The 22259-nt window shown below is 50.8% G+C and overlaps 1 protein-coding gene and 1 long non-coding RNA gene across 2 annotated transcripts in view; one reads left to right on the top strand and one right to left on the bottom strand.

Annotated features, from left to right (window-relative positions):
* The window catches only part of LOC142295391 (uncharacterized), a 50163-nt gene extending 43028 nt beyond the window's left edge, over positions 1-7135 (bottom strand). The window contains exon 1 of the long non-coding RNA XR_012751448.1: positions 6851-7135. This is a non-coding gene — a long non-coding RNA (uncharacterized LOC142295391). The remainder of the gene's footprint in view (positions 1-6850) is intronic.
* Positions 6749-22259, top strand: part of LOC142295390 (solute carrier family 12 member 9-like) — a 351139-nt gene continuing 335628 nt past the window's right edge. Inside the window, exon 1 of the mRNA XM_075338493.1 lies at positions 6749-7150. Coding sequence (XP_075194608.1) covers positions 6973-7150 — 178 coding nt within the window. The 5' untranslated portion in view covers positions 6749-6972. The remainder of the gene's footprint in view (positions 7151-22259) is intronic.

Raw genomic sequence — 22259 nt, 5'->3', positions numbered from 1 at the left:
ATCACTCATCATACATCCGTGTGCTGTGCGAGAAAAACACATCCAAATACAAAAAAAAACAAACCAGGAACTGACATCAGATGCCACAGGAAGTGTGTGTGCTGCAAATAAAAGGCAAGTGCACACCTCCATGGAGAGCGGGCTCACCATGGCACGGCATATTAATGTTGAGATGCTGATTATGATGCTGCGTCGCCCCCTCGTAGTAGCATCAGGGTAGGTTTCGCCAAACCTGCGTGGTAAAACCCAGTGCAGCAGTACACGCTCCGTGGTGTTCAAGGTCAAGTGTGATGACATGTTTGGAATGAGCAGACAAACTTAACAAAATACATCAGCTAAGCATGTAGATGGCCAAACACATCCCAAATGGCTTTATTCCCATTGAGGAGCGTGGGGGACAGCCCATGGACAACACTTTTCCAAAAAAAACAAAAAACGCAAACTCGCATTGCACACGGATTACCACTCGGACAATGCTCGTAGAACTCTCCAGCATGAAAATCGATCCAATTTGTCACACGCAAATGTGACTCCAGCCTAAGGCGGGCTTTGCAGGTGCGATGTCAGTGGGGTCATGTCGAAAGTAACACACTTCCTGCGTCACTCTCGACATCGTAGTGTGTAAATCCTAGATGATACGATTAACGAGCGCAAAAGCGTCGTAATCATATCATCGGTGTAGCGTCGGCGAATTCCATAATTACGCTGACGCAACAGTCAGATATTGTTCCTCCCTCCTGCGGCACCACACATCGCTATGTGTGTGTCGGCTATGCGGAAGGAAGGAGGTGGGCGGGATGTTTACATCCCGCTCATCTCTGCCCCTCTGCTTCTATTGGCCGCCTGCCGTGTGATGTCGCTATGACGCCGCACGACCCGCTCCCTTAATAAGGAGGCAGTTTGCCAGCCAGAGCGACGTTGCGCGACAGGTGAGTGCATGTGAAGCTGCCGTAGCGATAATATTCGCTACGGCTGCTATCACAATGATATCGCAGATGCGACGGGGGCGGGGACTATCGCGCTCGGCATCGCAGCATCGGCTTGCGATGTCGCAACGTGCAAAGTACCCTTAAGGCTAAGTTCACACAAGTGTATGAAAAATGATTTGTATTCTTACCCAGACTTGTTTTCAACCATATAGTGGTCCAGATATCAAGGTGTCTGTTCTTTTACATCAGTTTTATCAATTCTTATTTGTTTAGCTTGCATTGTCTACAGATCGGATTACTGGGGGTCCAGGATCATTGTCGCCAACTTGACTTTTCATTTTTTTTCTGAACAGTTTAGCAAAAAAATCACGGTCAGATAATATTTTATATGGAGACATTGGAAAACCATAATGAATCTTTATGAATTATAAGTGATCCTGGTCTACAGCCCATAATTCTGATAAGAAGACATCAGCGGCATTTAGTGTTAATTACAAAATGATAATTACAGGTAAAATAATCTGTTACGTTAATACGTTTCTTCAGCCTCTCAAAAAAAATCAAGGACTCCATTTTTTTTTTTACGGACAGGGCACAAAAGAGTTATATATTTATGGGGAATTTCTCATGGTTGGTAACCTAGTTATGGGTCCTGAGAACCCACTGATCGCTCAATAGAGCCCTGAACACTTAAGCGGGCCTTAGATGCTGCGATCTCGCTAGCGAGATCGCAAGCGATCGTACCCGTCCCCGTCGGTTGTGCGACACGGGCAAATCGCTGCCCGTGCCGCACAACCTCGCTTACCCCCGTCACATGGACTTACCTGCCCTGCGACATCGTTTTGGCCGGCGAACCGCCTCCTTTCTAAGGGGGAGGTTCGTGCGGAGTCACAGCGACATCACACGGCAGGCGTCCAATAGAAGCGAAGGGGCAGAGATGAGCGGGACGTAACATGCCGCCCACCTCCTTCCTTCCTCATTGCCGGTTGAGACAGGTAAGGAGATGTTCGTCGCTCCTGCGGTGTCACACATAGCGATGTGTGTTGCCACGGGAACAACGAACAACATCTCTACTTACCTGACAACGATTTTTTGTTTCAGGACGACCTCTCTGCGGCAAACGATTTTGACCGCATTTGCGATTGTTTAAGGTCGCTCAAAAGTGTCACACACTGCGATATCGTTAATGACGCCAGATGTGCTTCCCAAACAACGTGACCCCAACGATAATTCATTAACGATATCGTAGCGTTTAAAGCCCGCTTTAAGACAGGAGCGCACAGATCAAGAAGCCAATGTTTTCCGTTGAATCCGTTCTCCGCTCTGTGTGCTCGCACTGTTCGTGGGTCTAATGAGCGATCGCTGGGGGTCTCAGGACCCACACACCACCGACCTGCAGACAAGGAAACTGCCGGTTGTATATGAAAAGACTGCTGTGTAGTTTAGTTACGCTTTAAAACTAAAAGAAAATAATAAAAGTCACAATATATTTTGCTGTTAAATCTTTCCACTGGATTCGCTCTAGCTGGCGTCCATATTCCATCTGTATTTTATAGGGGAGAATCATACAAAAAATGCATAAGACTAGGGCATGCTGATATGTGAGCTGCCGTGATCGGGCCGGATTCGAGGTAGACCGCACAGGGACTGAAGAAAACCATTTGCATCAACTTTCCCCATCACTACCAGCAAGAGGACTAGGAATTTCTGGGTCAGGTTTGGTCCCAATCATCCAAAGACACCAAGTTCTGTCCTAGAGTTACCAGTCATTTGTCAGCTCCTAACGTAGGGGCAGAGTTCACAGTCAGGCAGGTCTACCTGTAGGGAGTATTCACACGGGCCTGATGACCTGCTTTATCCGGGATTGTAACGACCTGGACAAAGGTTCACACTGACTTATTAACCATAAGTCATCAGATCACTGGGGGCCGGCAGCCTGCACCTCGCTGATCAGCGCCCAGGCGTAAGCTGTACAGAGAAGAACAGCGCTGCTCCGAGCATTGTGTACTGGCTGCTGCATAGATTAGCACAGGCAAAAGCGCCATTCTATACAGGAAAAAAGCCATATGCCGGCCCGATGGGGAATAAAGGGGGCCGGGACCCTCATGTACATCTGAGCCTTTCATTTTACTACTGCAACCCGAATAACGCTGCAGAGCGTAAAGTGTGAAAGTGATCAGTCCATACAAGAACAGCAATCTGCACAGTCATGTACAGTATCCCTAATAACAAGGGGTCTCGGGGAAGTATAGTGTATAATGGGCAGCACGCAGAGTAGGGGGCAAATTACAAGTCAGCATATAGGGCAGCATAGAAGGGGGCAGTGCGCAGAATACAGGAGGCAGTATCACAGGGGGCAGAGTACAGAATACAAGGGGCAGAGGGCAGAATACAGGGGGCAGAGCGCAGAATACAGGGGGCAGAGCGCAGAATACAGGGGGCAGAGCGCAGAATACAGGGGGCAGAGGGCAGAATACAGAATACAGGGGGCAGAATACAAGGGGCAGAGGGCAGAATACAGGGGGCAGAGCGCAGAATACAGGGGGCAGAGCGCAGAATACAGAATACAGGGGGCAGAGCGCAGAATACAGGGGGCAGAGCGCAGAATACAGGGGGCAGAGCGCAGAATACAGGGGGCAGAGCGCAGAATACAGGGGGCAGAGCGCAGAATACAGGGGGCAGAGGGCAGAATACAGAATACAGGGGGCAGAGCGCAGAATACAGGGGGCAGAGCGCAGAATACAGGGGGCAGAGGGCAGAATACAGAATACAGGGGGCAGAGGGCAGAATACAGGGGGCAGAGCGCAGAATACAGGGGGCAGAGCGCAGAATACAGGGGGCAGAGCGCAGAATACAGGGGGCAGAGCGCAGAATACAGGGGGCAGAGGGCAGAATACAGGGGGCAGAGCGCAGAATACAGGGGGCAGAGCGCAGAATACAGGGGGCAGAGCGCAGAATACAGGGGGCAGAGCGCAGAATACAGGGGGCAGAGGGCAGAATACAGAATACAGGGGGCAGAGGGCAGAATACAGGGGGCAGAGGGCAGAATACAGGGGGCAGAGCGCAGAATACAGGGGGCAGAGCGCAGAATACAGGGGGCAGAGCGCAGAATACAGAATACAGGGGGCAGAGCGCAGAATACAGGGGGCAGAGCGCAGAATACAGGGGGCAGAGGGCAGAATACAGGGGGCAGAGCGCAGAATACAGGGGGCAGAGCGCAGAATACAGGGGGCAGAGCGCAGAATACAGGGGGCAGTATCACAGGGGGCAGAGAAACAGAATACAAGGGGCAGAAGGCAGAATGCAGGGCAGTATCACAGGGGGCAGAGTGTAGATTACAGGGGGTAACGAAACAGAATATAGGAAACACCACGCAAAGATACAGGGGGCAGCGCGCAGAATACAAGAGGCAACGTGCAGAACACAAGGGTTTTACACAGATTACACGGGCAGATTCCACAGACTGTACACACATTACAGGGGGCTGTAAACAGATTACAGGGGGCTGCACGTGTGGCGCCCCTGACCTGGTCAGGCACCACTGAGTACTGCACCCATGCTGGGAACAGCACAATACAGGTAATCCAGAAGGCTGACAGGGGTGTGGAACACAGGCGCATAGTGATCAGGTCTCACACATGTACCCATGAGAGGACCCCTGGGGATCCCAGGAGGGGGCAAGCCTTCACCTTCACTGGAATAGTGGAGGGGGTAGAGCCTCCATCTCCTCTCAAGGGGTGTGGTGGAGAGTCTGGTTGCTAGGTGGCGTAGGCAAGAACAGGAGAGGAGGGGCAGTGAGTCAGTTAGAGCAGAACTCCATAGGGCTCAGTGAGGAGCAGACCTGTGGGGCTGTTGCTGTCTAACAGCGCCCGCGCAGTGGCTACAGACGGGGGAGAACGGTCAACTAGGAGTGCTACCTGAAAGCCAGCTTCAGCTAGAGAGTGCACGGAGTGGGAAGTAAGGAGACTGCTAGAGAGCACCAGGCCCAACCGGGCGGCAGATCCCGAAGCGGGGATAGATTCAACTTTCTTCTGCTAAACCTGCCGGTGTGGGGCTCTTAAAGCCCACACCACAACACTACAAAAGCCGCAGCCACGTAACCACAAGTTAGGGCCCATAGGTCACAGGAGGCAAGCAGCTGGAGTGGCCTGGTCCGGGGAACAAGCACACGGCAAACGAAGGGGAGAGAGGCTGCAGCATCTTCCCTGGGTGACCCCCATAGGGACTAAAAGTCGGGGTCACCCCAAACCACTAAGGGCTAAGGAAGGCGAGTCAGTAGTCACCCTCATAAAGTCAGCCTGAAGGATACCTGGTTCCCACCTGGTTCATCTCAGCTACGCCCGGGTTACTCACCCTGCCACCTGAAGTGAGTAAAAACCCTGAAAGACATCCTGCCTGTGTGGTCATTCTGCGACTTGTGGTACTACAAACCTACACAGGGCCCTGGGGCTTGCCTCACTCTCAGGAGGCTACTACATCTAACTGCACACACCATCAGCCCCAGGCGACCCTCAACCTGCAGTGGCGGTCCCTACCGGCCGCAATACTGAGAGTGGCGTCACGATCAAAACCGAAGATTTCCTACCAGTGACGGAGATCCAGCAACGTGGAGTCCCTGAAGGTAACGCACCGACACCGACACAGCACCGGCGGGGCTTCACACACGCAGATTCCACAGTGTACACACATTACAGGGGGCTGTACGCATATTACAGGGGGCTGCACGCAGATTCCACAGAATGTACGCAGATTACAGGGGGCTGTACGCAGATTACAGGGAGTGTACACACATTACAAGGGGCTGTACGCAGATTACAGGGGGCTGCACGCAGATTCCACAGAGTGTACACACATTACAGGGGGCTGTACGCAGATTACAGGGGGCTGTAGCCAGATTACAGGGGGCTGTACGCAGATTACAGGGGGCTGTACGCAGATTACAGGGGGCTGTACGCAGATTACAGGGGGCTGTACGCAGATTACAGGGGGCTGGACGCAGATTACAGGGGGCTGTAGCCAGATTACAGGGGGCTGTAGTCAGATTACAGGGGGCTGTAGTCAGATTACAGGGGGCTGTACGCAGATTACAGGGGGGCTGGACGCAGATTACAGGGGGGCTGGACGCAGATTACAGGGGGGCTGGACGCAGATTACAGGGGGGCTGGACGCAGATTACAGGGGGGCTGGACGCAGATTACAGGGGGGCTGGACGCAGATTACAGGGGGGCTGGACGCAGATTACAGGGGGGCTGGACGCAGATTACAGGGGGGCTGGACGCAGATTACAGGGGGGCTGGACGCAGATTACAGGGGGGCTGGACGCAGATTACAGGGGGGCTGGACGCAGATTACAGGGGGGCTGGACGCAGATTACAGGGGGGCTGGACGCAGATTACAGGGGGGCTGGACGCAGATTACAGGGGGGCTGGACGCAGATTACAGGGGGGCTGGACGCAGATTACAGGGGGGCTGGACGCAGATTACAGGGGGCTGGACGCAGATTACAGGGGGCTGTAGCCAGATTACAGGGGGCTGTAGTCAGATTACAGGGGGCTGGACGCAGATTACAGGGGGCTGGACGCAGATTACAGCGGGCTGGACGCAGATTACAGGGGGCTGGACGCAGATTACAGGGGGCTGGACGCAGATTACAGGGGGCTGGACGCAGATTACAGGGGGCTGGACGCAGATTACAGGGGGCTGGACGCAGCTCATGTTGCCTTTGGGCTTTCTCTTTCCACGATGTGGAGATCACAGGAGGAATCATATGAGCTCCGCTGACATCAGCTGTCTGGGCGGAGGTCAGACCTGAGGCAGTCAGGAGTTGCTGGGAGTTGTAGTACCACACACCGGTCCGCAGGGTAGGCAGGCTGCAGGGCAGGGAGCGGTCACATGACATGGCACCTTACACAGCCACTTACACTTCCTGGTAATTTCCCGGGGACGGTCCTCGTGGTTCGGTGGTCCTGCCCGGGTGACGCCTCGGGAGGCGGGGGACGACTTGTACCTGAGCTGTCAGTGTGAGGAGCGGCCGGGAAACGCCATGGACGAGCGCAGCCCGCTGGTCACCTACAAGCTGAGCGTCTCCACCGACGAGGGCGGCGGGAGGAATGGCCGGGGCAGCGGGCAGCCCGCGGGCACCAGAAAGCTCTCCACCTTCCTGGGAGTCGTGGTGCCCACCCTGCTGGCGATGTTCAGCGTGGTGCTCTTCCTCAGGATAGGTAAGACCTCCTCTCCATCATGTGTCCTACAGTAATTGGCACTGCTGCCCCATTACAGGAGCCTGCTGTCCACACCTCACCTGTTATATACTCTCTCTGATGATCAGCAAATGCCCCCGGACAGTGTACCACCTAGAGATGCCCCCCGGACAGTGTACCACCTACAGATGTCCCCCGGACAGTGTACCACCTACAGATGTCCCCCGGACAGTGTACCACCTACAGATGCCCCCCGGACAGTGTACCACCTACAGATGTCCCCGGACAGTGTACCACCTACAGATGTCCCCCGGACAGTGTACCACCTACAGATGTCCCCCGGACAGTGTACCACCTACAGATGCCCCCCGGACATTGTACCACCTACAGATGTCCCCGGACAGTGTACCACCTAGAGATGCCCCCCGGACAGTGTACCACCTACAGATGTCCCCCGGACAGTGTACCACCTAGAGATGTCCCCCGGACAGTGTACCACCTAGAGATGTCCCCCGGACAGTGTACCACCTAGAGATGTCCCCCGGACAGTGTACCACCTAGAGATGCCCCCCGGACAGTGTACCACCTACAGATGCCCCCCGGACAGTGTACCACCTACAGATGTCCCCGGACAGTGTACCACCTACAGATGCCCCCTGGATAGTGTACCACCTACAGATGTCCCCGGACAGTGTACCACCTACAGATGTCCCCCGGACAGTGTACCACCAACAGATGTCCCCCGGACAGTGTACCACCTACAGATGTCCCCCGGACAGTGTACCACCTACAGATGTCCCCCGGACAGTGTACCACCTACAGATGTCCCCCGGACAGTGTACCACCTACAGATGTCCCCCGGACAGTGTACCACCTAGAGATGTCCCCCGGACAGTGTACCACCTAGAGATGCCCCCCGGACAGTGTACCACCTATAGATGTCCCCCGGATAGTGTACCACCTAGAGAAACCCCCCAGACAGTGTACCACCTAGAGAAACCCCCCAGACAGTGTACCACCTACAGATGTCCCCCGGACAGTGTACCACCTAGAGATGTCCCCCGGACAGTGTACCACCTAGAGAAACCCCCCCAGACAGTGTACCACCTACAGATATCCCCCGGACAGTGTACCACCTACAGATGCCTCCCGGAACAGTGTACCACCTACAGATGTCCCCCGGACAGTGTACCACCTACAGATGCCTCCCGGAACAGTGTACCACCTACAGATGTCCCCCGGACAGTGTACCACCTACAGATGTCCCCTGGACAGTGTACCACCTATAGATGTCCCTTGGATAGTGTACCACCTACAGATGCTCCTCGGACAGTGTACGACCTACAGATGCTCCCCGGACATTGTACCACCTACAGATGCTCCCTGGACATTGTACCACCTACAGATGTCCTCCGGATAGTGTACGACCTACAGATGCTCCCCGGACAGTGTACCACCTACAGTACAGATACCCCCCGGACAGTGTACCACCTACAGATGCTCCCCGGATAGTGTACGACCTACAGATGCTCCCCGGACATTGTACCACCTACAGATGCTCCCTGGACATTGTACCACCTACAGATGCTCCCCGGACAGTGTACGACCTACAGATGCTCCCCGGACAGTGTACCACCTACAGTACAGATACCCCCTGGACAGTGTACCACCTACAGATGCTCCCCGGACAGTGTACCACCTACAGATGCTCCCCGGACAGTGTACCACCTACAGATGGTCCCCGGACAGTGTACCACCTACAGATGCCCCCCGGACAGTGTACCACCTATAGATGCACCCAGACAGTGTACCACCTATAGATGCTCCCCGGACATTGTACCACCTACAGATACCCCCCGGACAGTGTACCACCTATAGATGTCCCCTGGATAGTGTACCACCTACAGATGCTCCCCGGACAGTGTACCACCTACAGATGCCCCCCGGACAGTGTACCACCTACAGATGCTCCCAGACAGTGTACCACCTACAGATGCTCCCAGACAGTGTACCACCTACAGATGCCCCCCGGACAGTGTACCACCTACAGATGTCCCCGGACAGTGTACGACCTACAGATGCCCCCCGGACAGTGTACCACCTACAGATGCCCCCCGGACAGTGTACCACCTACAGATGCCCCCCCGGACAGTGTACCACCTACAGATGCCTCCCGGACAGTGTACCACCTACAGATGTCCCCCCGGACAGTGTACCACCTACAGATGCCCCCCGGACAGTGTACCACCTACAGATGCCCCCCCGGACAGTGTACCACCTACAGATGTCCCCCAGACAGTGTACCACCTACAGATGTCCCCCGGACAGTGTACCACCTACAGATGCCTCCCGGACAGTGTACCACCTAGAGATGCCCCCCGGACAGTGTATCACCTACAGATGTCCCCCGGACAGTGTACCACCTGCAGATGCCCCCCCGGACAGTGTACCACCTACAGATGCCACCCAGACAGTGTACCACCTATAGATGCCACCTTATCCCCAAAACTCAGTATAATGAAGATAGCTTTGGCCCCTCACCTGCTTCCTATGCAGAGTGTTGTAGCCGATGACAGACTGGTCGCCACTGCTGCGCTCTGCATAGGCAGTGAAAGAGGCTGAGCAGATGAAGAATGAAGTCGGTAAACAATCACTGCTCTGCTAATATTTGCTCATTGTTTTCTCTCATTAGGAGCTGCTTTAGGGTCACGCACTTTTCTACCCCTAATTAGGAATAGGGGTGTTGTAAGGGATATGATTAGGGCCAGTAGCTAAAATAGTTACATGAGAAATGTAATAAGAAAGATTATTACAATATATAACCTTATAGTTTTAAAATGTTATAATGTTAATTTGGATTTCAGCAGAAAGCAGAAAAATCTAGAAGGTCATTGGGCAAATACCACAGTATTCGTACAGTTCTGTAGTGATAAGGCCTTGGGCGCACAGTGCCTTTTTTTATACAGATTTGGTGCAGTTTTGGTGCAGATTGTGCTCATATTGTCATGTGTATTCATGTGCCAGCCGTCAGTGAGGATTGTGAAGTCTCATGTGCATGTTGCTTATTTTTTCATTGCAGATTTGGTGAAGAAAATAATTTTCTGCATGTTAATTGTTGGTGCATTTTTTCCTACGTTTTTTAGCCTTTTCATCCATTGGCACAAAAAACGCACCATAAACACACCAAAACACATGCGTTTTTTGGTGCATTTTTCTGCCAGAAGATGCCGATTTCGTGCAGAAAATTTCTTAAAAAAATCTGCAATGTCCTAAAGGGTTTAGCACTGGACTAGTCCATGAACTGGGGGCACAGAATACGTGCCATGTCCCAGGCGCGGGCAGCTCAGACCTGTATATGAGGAGGATTTGTGAGCTGCAAATCCATTGTGAGTTACCCCACAGTCCTGAGTCATATCCGAAGCAAAGTCCTCATGCCGTCTCCGGGTCTCCCCGCACGCCCTCATCTCCGGGTCTCCCCACGCGCCCTCATCTCCGGGTCTCCCCGCGCGCCCTCATCTCCGGGTCTCCCCGCGCGCCCTCATCTCCGGGTCTCCCCGCGCGCCCTCATCTCCGGGTCTCCCCGCGCGCCCTCATCTCCGGGTCTCCCCGCGCGCCCTCATCTCCGGGTCTCCCCGCGCGCCCTCATCTCCGGGTCTCCCCGCGCGCCCTCATCTCCGGGTCTCCCCGCGCGCCCTCATCTCCGGGTCTCCCCGCGCGCCCTCATCTCCGGGTCTCCCCGCGCGCCCTCATCTCCGGGTCTCCCCGCGCGCCCTCGTCTCCGGGTCTCCCCGCGCGCCCTCGTCTCCGGGTCTCCCCGCGCGCCCTCGTCTCCGGGTCTCCCCGCGCGCCCTCGTCTCCGGGTCTCCCCCACGCGCCCTCATCTCCGGGTCTCCCCGTGCTCCGTTGTCTCCGGGTCTCCCCCACGCGCCCTCATCTCCGGGTCTCCCCGTGCTCCGTTGTCTCCGGGTCTCCCCCACGCGCCCTCATCTCCGGGTCTCCCCGTGCTCCGTTGTCTCCGGGTCTCCCCCACGCGCCCTCATCTCCGGGTCTCCCCCGCGCGCCCTCGTCTCCGGGTCTCCCCCGCGCGCCCTCATCTCCGGGTCTCCCCCGCGCGCCCTCATCTCCGGGTCTCCCCACGCGCCCTCATCTCCGGGTCTCCCCACGCGCCCTCATCTCCGGGTCTCCCCGCACGCCCTCATCTCCAGGTCTCCCCGTGCTCCATTGTCTCCTGGTCTCCCCCCGCGCGCCCTCATCTCCGGGTCTCCCCGCACGCCCTCATCTCCGGGTCTCCCCACGCGCCCTCATCTCCGGGTCTCCCCGCACGCCCTCATCTCCGGGTCTCCCCACGCGCCCTCATCTCCGGGTCTCCCCGTGCTCCGTTGTCTCCGGGTCTCCCCCACGCGCCCTCATCTCCGGGTCTCCCCCACGCGCCCTCATCTCCGGGTCTCCCCCGCGCGCCCTCGTCTCCGGGTCTCCCCCGCGCGCCCTCATCTCCGGGTCTCCCCGTGCTCCGTTGTCTCCTGGTCTCCCCCGCGCGCCCTCATCTCCGGGTCTCCCCGCACGCCCTCATCTCCGGGTCTCCCCACGCGCCCTCATCTCCAGGTCTCCCCGTGCTCCGTCGTCTCCGGGTCTCCCCCGTGCGCCCTCGTCTCCGGGTCTCCCCCGTGCGCCCTCGTCTCCGGGTCTCCCCCGTGCGCCCTCGTCTCCGGGTCTCCCCCGCGCGCCCTCGTCTCCGGATCTCCCCCGTGCGCCCTCGTCTCCGGGTCTCCCCCGTGCGCCCTCGTCTCCGGGTCTCCCCCGTGCGCCCTCGTCTCCGGGTCTCCCCCGCGCGCCCTCGTCTCCGGGTCTCCCCCGCGCGCCCTCGTCTCCGGGTCTCCCCGTGCTCCGTCGTCTCCGGGTCTCCCCCGCGCGCCCTCGTCTCCGGGTCTCCCCCGCGCGCCCTCGTCTCCGGGTCTCCCCGAAGATTTCATCATATGCATTCTCTACATACGGTAGATTGAACCTGCCATGTACTGTATGTCGCCAGCTTGCACATCATGTCGGTATTCATTCTTGCAATCTCCTCTAATTCTGCTGTGAATATTCCACACAAATCCGCATGAAGACTCTGCAGCAAATACACAAAGTATACATAAAACTTTAGGCCGTGTTTACATGCGGCAGTTTTTTCTGCAGCTAATACCTGCTCTCTTGGTATTAAATACGCTGCTTTCAAGTCACCCATTTTTTGTTGTGAGTTTGTTTTGCAGCGCTTTGTGGGCTGTGAATTATACAGTGCCTACAAGTAGTATTCAACCCCCTGCAGATTTAGCAGGTTTGATAAGATGCAAATAAGTTAGAGCCTGCAAACTTCAAACAAGAGCAGGATTTATTAACAGATGCATAAATCTTACAAACCAACAAGTTATGTTGCTCAGTTAAATTTTAATAAATTTTCAACATAAAAGTGTGGGTCAATTATTATTCAACCCCTAGGGTTAATATTTTGTGGAATAACCCTTGTTTGCAATTACAGCTAATAATCGTCTTTTATAAGACCTGATCAGGCCGGCACAGGTCTCTGGAGTTATCTTGGCTCACTCCTCCATGCAGATCTTCTCCAAGTTATCTAGGTTCTTTGGGTGTCTCATGTGGACTTTAATCTTGAGCTCCTTCCACAAGTTTTCAATTGGGTTAAGGTCAGGAGACTGACTAGGCCACTGCAACACCTTGATTTTTTCCCTCTTGAACCAGGCCTTGGTTTTCTTGGCTGTGTGCTTTGGCTCGTTGTCTTGTTGGAAGATGAAATGACGACCCATCTTAAGATCCTTGATGGAGGAGCGGAGGTTCTTGGCCAAAATCTCCAGGTAGGCTGTGCTATCCATCTTCTTCATGGATGCGGACCAGATGGCCAGGCCCCTTGGCTGAGAAACAGCCCCACAGCATGATGCTGCCACCACCATGCTTGACTGTAGGGATGGTATTCTTGGGGTCGTATGCAGTGCTATCCAGTCTCCAAACGTCACGTGTGTGGTTGGCACCAAAGATCTCGATCTTGGTCTCATCAGACCAGAGAACCTTGAACCAGTCTGTCTCAGAGTCCTCCAAGTGATCATGAGCAAACTGTAGATGAGCCTTGACATGACGCTTTGAAAGTAAAGGTACCTTACGGGCTCGTTGGAATGGAGACCATTGCGGTGGAGTACGTTACTTATGGTATTGACTGAAACCAATGTCCCCACTGCCATGAGATCTTCCCGAAGCTCCTTCCTTGTTGTCCTTCGGTTAGCCTTGACTCTTCGGACAAGCCTGGCCTCGGCACGGGTGGAAACATTCAAAGGCTGTCCAGGCCGTGGAAGGCTAACAGTAGTTCTATAAGCCTTCCACTTCCGGATGATGCTCCCAACAGTGGAGACAGGTAGGGCCAACTCCTTGGAAAGGGTTTTGTACCCCTTGCCAGCCTTGTGACCCTCCACGATCTTGTCTCTGATGGCCTTGGAATGCTCCTTTGTCTTTCTCATGTTGACCAAGTATGAGTGCTGTTCACAAGTTTGGGGAGGGTCTAAATTAGTCAGAAAAGGCTGGAAAAAGAGATAATTAATCCAAACATGTAAAGCTCATTGTTCTTTGTGCCTGAAATACTTCTTAATACTTAGGGGAACCAAACAGAATTCTTGTGGTTTGAGGGGTTGAATAATAAATGACCCTCTGAATAAACTTTTCACAATTTAAAAAAATAAATAAAAAAAGAAATAACATTCTTTTTTGCTGCAGTGCATTTCACACTTCCAGGCTGATCTACAGTCCAAATGTCACAATGCCAAGTTAATTCCGAATGTGTAAACCTGCTAAATCTGCAGGGGGTTGAATACTACTTGTAGGCACTGTATGTGAGCTCTGTCTACAGTACATGTTTAAAAAAGTTAGTTTTATTCACAAAAACTCCCTGTAATTACCGTGAGAAGCGCTGCTGCATTGTTTACTGTTATATCTCTCATTGCTTTCTTTGGGTGAAAAAACTCTGCACGACTTAAAGGGAACCTGTCACCAGATTTGGGGCCTATAAGCTGCGGCCACCACCAGTGGGCTCTTATATACAGCATTCTAACATGCTGTATATAAGAGCCCAGGCAGCTGTGTAGAACGTAAAAATCACTTTATAATACTTACTTACCTAAACGGTCGGTGCAGTGGAGTTGGGTCATATGAGTGTCTCCGTTCTCCGGTGCCGGCGCCGCCTCTCTCGGCCATCTTTGTCATCCTTCTTTTGAAGCCGGGGTACATGACGCGTCCTACGTCATCCACACTCGCCAGCACTGAGGTCCTGCGCAGACGCACTTTGATCTGCCCTGAGCAGCGCTGGTGATTACATATCGTTGGCCCAAGTGCTAGCTGATAAAAATACTCCGTATATGCTCGTGTGATGAGGAGTACTGGAAAAATCTAACTATATACATATAGGGATGTCCAATTAACAACTTGGGTTTAAAGCCCCTTATATCTAAGGATATATGGCGACGTCCTATGTAAAGGTTGCCCCTGGCTGCCCTTCAGTACCCTACAATTTCATTAGGGGAGCACTGGTGACCCCCATGTAATGCTCGTATCATGTAGATGTAGCAGTCGTTGTTGACCTTGGAATCTGAAGAGTTAAAGGGAGATAACTCCGATTTCCGGAGACAGAAGAAAGCCCTGATTGTTTAATATCTCCTACCCTGTCATAGTAATAAGGATATGTGCACAGGGAGGTTTTATTGGAAACCAGTTCGAGGACCGCTCCTCCTTTGGGGAATCTTAGGAGGAGATTATCATTTCTAAAGGCTGAACCATGGATTTCAAAGGTTTTTTTTAAGTGGTTTTGCAGTTTTTTTATCTTTCAGAGTTTTTTGCAGCCTTTTGATTGGAAAGTCCTTAGTTTAAAGCGTTTCCAATCAGGAGACACTTCCAAGAAGCCACGTGCACTTTCTCCTCTTCCACCAAGTGTGTCACTATAGAAATGAGCGGAAGAAGGTTTCAAGCATTTTTTGAAAGATTTTTCAGCCCTCTTTTAAAGCGGACTCTGTCTGCCCGTATCCTAATATGGCTGTGAACGGGCGGGAAGTTGAAAAAAATCAATCTATTTGGGAGAAGTTGTAGCGCTCACTATTCTTAATGTAGCGCTCGCTGATCTGGTCTAATATCCGGTGATCGCCAACACTGGGGAACATTTTCGGAGTGAGTTACGTCTCTATATGATAAATAGGACTGGCGTTCATGACCCTGTCTCTCCCACATCACACCCATATTGGCAGAGCTGGTGGACAAACCCCAAAAGCTGCAAAAATATTGTGACTTATTAAAGTGTTTCCACGTGATCACCTTGATAAATCGGCCCCAGTGTCTCCTATTATTGAATATCGGTCATGTTGAGACACCTTTAGACAGCAGGTAACCAAAAAACTCTCCTGGTTTTTATACTTTCAGCTTTAAAAATATTTAAAGAATTGTGGCCAAAAAATGACAGGGATTCATAACTACATTTCTGCCGTTTTGTTTATTCTCCCTAGTCCATTATCTGTTTTTCCCCATTTTTGGCCTTTTGGCACTTTTCCTTTTTGTTTATTTCCAGATGTTTTTGCTTACTTTAATGCCCCAGTTATTTTGCACATATGATCTCTACTGCCCCCTAAGATATTTTTTTTGTGGTTAGTTCTTGTTTTTTGCTATTTGTTAGTTATTATTGTTTTTTGTAAAATTGAAGACTAACATATAACATTGTAAAGGCTAGGTCGACCTTTTACTCTAATAAGTTGCAAAAGAAGCAAAAAAGTTCACCTCTGTTCAATAAAAAGGGTGAAAACCACAACAAGAATTGACAGGCTGCAAATGTCCAAATCTGCGTCACGTCAATGTTCGTGCAGTAGAATACTGTCGCGTGTGTAGGAGTTTTGTCAAATCCGTACTGTAAAGGCCCCGTCACACGTGACGATATATTGTGCGATCGCATGAGCGATTGCACCCGCCCCCGTCGTTTGTGCGTCACAGGCAATTTGTTGCCCGTGGCGCACAATGTCGTTAACCCCCGTCAGACATACTTACCTTCCTAACGACGTCGCTGTGGGCGGCGAACATCCTCTTCCCGAAGGGGGAGGGACGTTCGTCATCACAGTGACGTCACACAGTGGCCGCCCAATAGAAGCGGATCGGTGGAGATGAGCGGGACGTAACATCCCGCCCACCTGCTTCCTTCCTCATTGCCGGCGGGACGCAGGTAAGCTGTGTTCGTCGATTCCGAGGTGTGACACGTAGTGATGTGTGCTGCCCCGGATACGATAAACAACCGGCGCCCAGAAGGAGGAACGACATTATGAAAATGAACGACGTGTCAACGAGCAACGATAAGGTGAGTATTTTTGCTCATTATCAGTCGTTCGGAGGTGTCACACACTACGACATCTCTAACGAGGCCGGATGTGCGTCACAAATTCCGTGACCCCGGCGATATATCGTTAGATATATCGTAGCGTGTGACGGGGCCTTAATACCTGTGGATAGCTAGGTATAAAATCCACACTGTAATACCTGTGGATAGCTAGTCCAAAGAAAAAAAGATTTTCAGCTCACCCGATCCACATGGAGACCATTAGGAGGACGGTGCACGGAAAGAAGTCGGCCAGACCAGTAATCAAATGGAAGAAAAGGCTCCAGCATCCAAGTCCAGAAATATATTAAAAACTCCTGTTTATTGTTACATTTTTAAAATGTGCAAGTTCTACATAATAAAAACATGGTAGTAATATATGGTACGCGTTTCGAGTGTCTAGCACTCTTAGGTTATGTGCCCACGTTGCGTTCTGTCCCTGCAGAAATTTCTGCAGCGATTTGAACAGCACACGTACGCTTCAAATCGCTGCAGAAACAGTCCATAATGAAAGGCTGATTTCATGCCCTCTGAATGAAGCCCCTCCCATAGACAGAGCGGGACCCGCATCCAAAGCGCATGAAAGAAGTGACATGTTGCTTTTTAGAACACAGTGATTCGGCTGCCCGAAGCGCTGCGTTCTAATATGCAATGTGGGAATGGATTAGGCACAATCTTCATAGATTGTGCTGGGGACGCAGGACGCATTCAGTTACGCTGCAGTGCAGATTGCAGCGTAACTGCATGAAAATACGCTACGTGGGCACAGAGCCTTAAGCGAACTTTACACGCTACGATATCGTTAATGAATTATTGTCGGGGTCACGTTTGTGACGCACATCCGGCGTCATTTACGAGATCGCAGCGTGTAACACTTAAGAGCGATCTTAACCCATTGCAAAAGAGGGCAAAATAGTTTGCCGTAGAGAGGTCGTCCTGAAACAAAAAATCGTTTTCAGGATGTTAGCGATGTTGTTCCTCGTTCCTGCGGCACCACATTGCTATGTGTGACACCGCAGGAGCGACGAACATCTCCTACCTGCCTCCATCGGCAATGCGGAGGAAGGAGGTGGGTGTGATGTTTACGTCCCGCTCATCTCCGCCCCTTCGCTTCTATTGGACGGCTGCCGTGTGATGTCGCTGTGACGCCGCACGACCCGCCCCCTTAGGAAGGAGGCGGTTCTCCGACCAGAGCGACGTCGCAAGGCAGGTAAGTCCGTGTGACGGGGTAAGCGAGGTTGTGCGACACGGGCAGCGATATGCCCGTGTCGCACAACCGACGGGGGCGGGTACGATCTCTTGCCCATTTTAGTCCGAATCCTAGCTAGGATAGCTAGGTATAAAATCCGCACTCGAATACCTGTGGATAACTAGGTATAAAATCCGCAGATTTTCTGCCCTTTATGGAATCCACCGAATGCTTTCCAGCTACTACCAATAGGAACCTACTTTACCTAGAAGAGGTATATTGATTTCTGCACAGATGCAATTTTTGTATAATACATAGCTCTGCGTTTTTCACCAGGCACATTCTTTTTTTTTTTTTTTCTGCTATTTCATTTTTCCCCTTTTTTTTGTGATGGATGGAGCAACCCTAAAGCGGGGTTTACACGCTACGACATTGCTAGCATCGGCTAGCGATGTCGAGCGCGGTAGCACCCGCCCCCGTCGTACGTGCGATATTGTGTGATCGCTGCCGTAGCGAACATTTTTGCTACGGCAGCGTTACACGCACATACCTTGACAGCGACGTCGCTATGACTGCCGAACAATCCCTCCTTCAAGGAGGAGGGGCGTTGGCGTCATAGCGACGTTACTGCGGTGTCACTAAGCGTCCGGCCAATAGAAGCGGAGATGAGCGGGACGTAACATCCGGCCCACCTTCTCCCTTCCACATTGCCGGTGGAGGCAGGTAAGGAGATGTTTGTCGCTCCTGCGGTGTCACACATAGCGATGTGTGCTAGATGTGAGAAGGGCACCACCCTCCGGGATCTCCTGGCATACAGCAACGTCATAGACAAACAAAGAGAAAGAGGGGATCACCAGAAGAAATGGTTTTTTTTTAGAAAATTGAAAAAACTTTATTATATCATAAGTGTACAAAATAATGATTCAAGGGACAATCAAACAGAGCACAAGGATTAATGTACAAAGGGAAACACACATTGAAACATTAAAAACATTTAAAACAAATGCCCAAATAGGGTCTGGTTACTGGACACGCCAACCCCACCATGAATGTCAACACTGTTATGTGTCATATATGAAATAAAGGCCCCACTGAGGATTTTTCAATCAATATCCTCTTTTAACATGCATTATCCTGTATTGGCCACTGCAAAGCCTGTATCAGGTCTGAAAATTCATCAAAACGTTGGTACAACTGAAGCCCACTGTTTTGTAGCATGGAATTCAATACATATATTTAAATCAGTGGTGAATTAGTATCAAGCATACCACATGTGGAAAAGACCATTTCATTATTGGTATTGAACCTTATCTTTCATTGGCCGGCCAGACACTCAGCAGTACAGAACAGGTACATATAGGTCAGCATAGGTTTAGTGAGGCGCCAATGTATGTAAAGCGCCGTGGAATCAGTAGCGCTATATAAATGACCAAAATTGTTATTATTATTATCTCAACAGATATTAGATTAGACCTTGAGAATCATCACCCATTGGGTTCAGATCATCAGCCCGGGTAGACGGTGATATACACAAGGGGAGGGAAGGAATAAGATAGTACAATTTCCCACATCAGTCTCCAATGATCCTGACCCAATCACCAATGGGTTAAACACAGGGAGACCTCACAGACTCATGATACGGTAGTCGCTTTAACCCTGAGTGAACTGCCTAGGCTGTTAGTGATACAGGGAGGGAACACCCATGCCAGCAAGCATTCATCACAGCTCAGAGGAAAATAGCATGTTCTATAGCAGTATACTTACCAGATGTACCTCAGCAGCAAGACCTAAATAGGTACTGACAGGGTCCCTATTCTAATGCATGAAGCCACACACCCCCTAGTGGCGATACGCGTGGGGTCCACCACGCTAACCTCTGTAATCTATTTGGTTTTTTTCCCCCCATGCATTAGAATAGGGACCCTGTCTTCTTGCCAGTACCTATTTAGGTCTTGCTGCTGAGGTACATCTGGTAACTATACTGCTATATAACATGCTATTTTCCTCTGAGCTGTGATGAATGCTTGCTGGCATGGGTGTTCCCTCCCTGTATCACTAACAGCCTAGGCAGTTCACTCAGGGTTAAGGTGACTACAGTATCATGAGCCTGTGAGGTCTCCCTGTGTTTAACCCATTGGTGATTGGGTCAGGATCATTGGAGACTGATGTGGGAAATTGTACTATCTTAGGCTGCTTTCACACTACGTCTTTTTAACATGCGTCCTGCGTCCCCTGCACAATCTATGGAGATTGTGCAGGGACCGTGCGCACATCGCATGTTAGAACGCAGCGATTCGGCTGCTTGCCGAATCGCTGCGTTCTAAGAAGGGACATGTCACTTCTTTCGTGCGTTCTGCATGCGGTCTATAGGGAGAGGCAGCATGCAGAGCGCACGAATCTGCCGGCACCATGCGCTTCAGAACGGAGCTTTTCAGCTGCTCTCTGAAGCGCACATTTTCGGTGCAGTGCAGAGCGCACACGTGCGCACATAGCCTTAGCGTGTCCAGTAACCATACCCTATTTGGGCTTTTGTTTTAAATGTTTTTAATGTTTCAATGTGTGTTTCCCTTTGTACATTAATCCTTGTGCTCTGTTTGATTGTCCCTTGAACCATTATTTTGTACACTTATGATATAATAAAGTTTTTTCAATTTTCTAAAAAAAACATTTCTTCTGGTGATCCCTATTGTGGCATACTCTTTCTCTTTGTTTGTACATAGCGATGTGTGCTGCCGCAGGAACGACGAACAACATCGTACCGGTGTCTGCAGCGATATTAAAGAAATGAACGACGTGGCAACGATCACCGTATTGGAACGATTTTGCGATCGTTAATCGTCGCTCATTAGTGTTACACGCTGTGATGTCGCTACCGGCACCGAATGTGCGTCACTAATGACGTAACCCCGACGATATATCGGTAGTGATGTCGCAGCGTGTAAAGCACCCCTAAGTTTTGTATTTTATATATATACAGTCATATGAAAAAGTTTGGGCACCCCTATTAATGTTAACCTTTTTTCAATTTGGGTTTTTGCAACAGCTATTTTAGTTGCATATATCTAATAACTGATGGACTCAGTAATATTTCTGGATTGAAATGAGGTTCATTGTACTAACAGAAAATGTGCAATCTGCATTTAAACAAAATTTGACAGGTGCATAAGTATGGGCACCCTTATCAATTTCTTGATTTGAACACTCCTAACTACTTTTTACTGACTTACTGAAGCACTAAATTGGTTTTGTAACCTCATTGAGCTTTGAACTTCATAGACAGGTGTATCCAAGCATGAGAAAAGGTATTTAAGATCTCAAATGATCTGAAAACAAAGATTATTCAACATAGTTGTTCAGGGGAAGGATACAAAAAGTTGTCTCAGAGATTTAAACTGTCAGTTTCCACTGTTAGGAACATAGTAAGGAAATGGAAGAACACAGGTACAGTTCTTGTTAAGCCCAGAAGTGGCAGGCCAAGAAAAATATCAGAAAGGCAGAGAAGAATGGTGAGAACAGTCAAGGACAATCCACAGACCACCTCCAAAGACCTGCAGCATCATCTTGCTGCAGATGGTGTCAATGTGCATCGGTCAACAATACAGCGCACGTTGCACAAGGAGAAGCTGTATTGGAGAGTGATGCAAAAGAAGCCGTTTCTGCAAGCACGCCACAAACAGAGTCGCCTGAGGTATGCAAAAGCACATTTGGACAAGCCAGTTACATTTTGGAAGAAGGTCCTGTGGACTGATGAAACAAAGATTGAGTTGTTTGGTCATACAAAAAGGCGTTATGCATGGAGGAAAAAAAACACGGCATTCCAAGAAAAGCACTTGCTACCCACAGTAAAATTTGGTGGAGGTTCCATCATGCTTTGGGGCTGTGTGGCCAATGCCGGCACCGGGAATCTTGTTAAAGTTGAGGATCGCATGGATTCAACTCAGTATCAGCAGATTCTTGACAATAATGTGCAAGAATCAGTGACGAAGTTGAAGTTACGCAGGGGATGGATATTTCAGCAAGACAATGATCCAAAACACCGCTCCAAATCTACTCAGGCATTCATGCAGAGGAACAATTACAATGTTCTGGAATGGCCATCCCAGTCCCCAGACCTGAATATCATTGAACATCTGTGGGATGATTTGAAGCGGGCTGTCCATGCTCGGCGACCATCAAACTTAACTGAACTGGAATTGTTTTGTAAACAGGAATGGTCAAATATACCTTCATCCAGGATCCAGGAACTCATTATTAACTATAGGAAGCGACTAGAGGCTGTTATTTTTGCAAAAGGAGGATCTACAAAATATTAATGTCACTTTTATGTTGAGGTGCCCATACTTTTGCACCGGTCAAATTTTGTTTAAATGCGGATTGTACATTTTCTGTTAGTACAATAAACCTCATTTCAATCCAGAAATATTACTCAGTCCATCAGTTATTAGATATATGAAACTGAAATAGCTGCTGCAAAAACCCAATCTGTTATAAAGAAAAAAGGTTAACATTAATAGGGGTGCCCAAACTTTTTCATATGACTGTATTGTTCTTTCAGAGCTCCC

This window comes from Anomaloglossus baeobatrachus, chromosome 3 (genome assembly GCF_048569485.1).
Source record: "Anomaloglossus baeobatrachus isolate aAnoBae1 chromosome 3, aAnoBae1.hap1, whole genome shotgun sequence".
Taxonomy (NCBI): domain Eukaryota; kingdom Metazoa; phylum Chordata; class Amphibia; order Anura; family Aromobatidae; genus Anomaloglossus; species Anomaloglossus baeobatrachus.
Note: the sequence above shows the minus strand (reverse complement) of the source record. Positions and strands in the feature narration are given on the sequence as shown.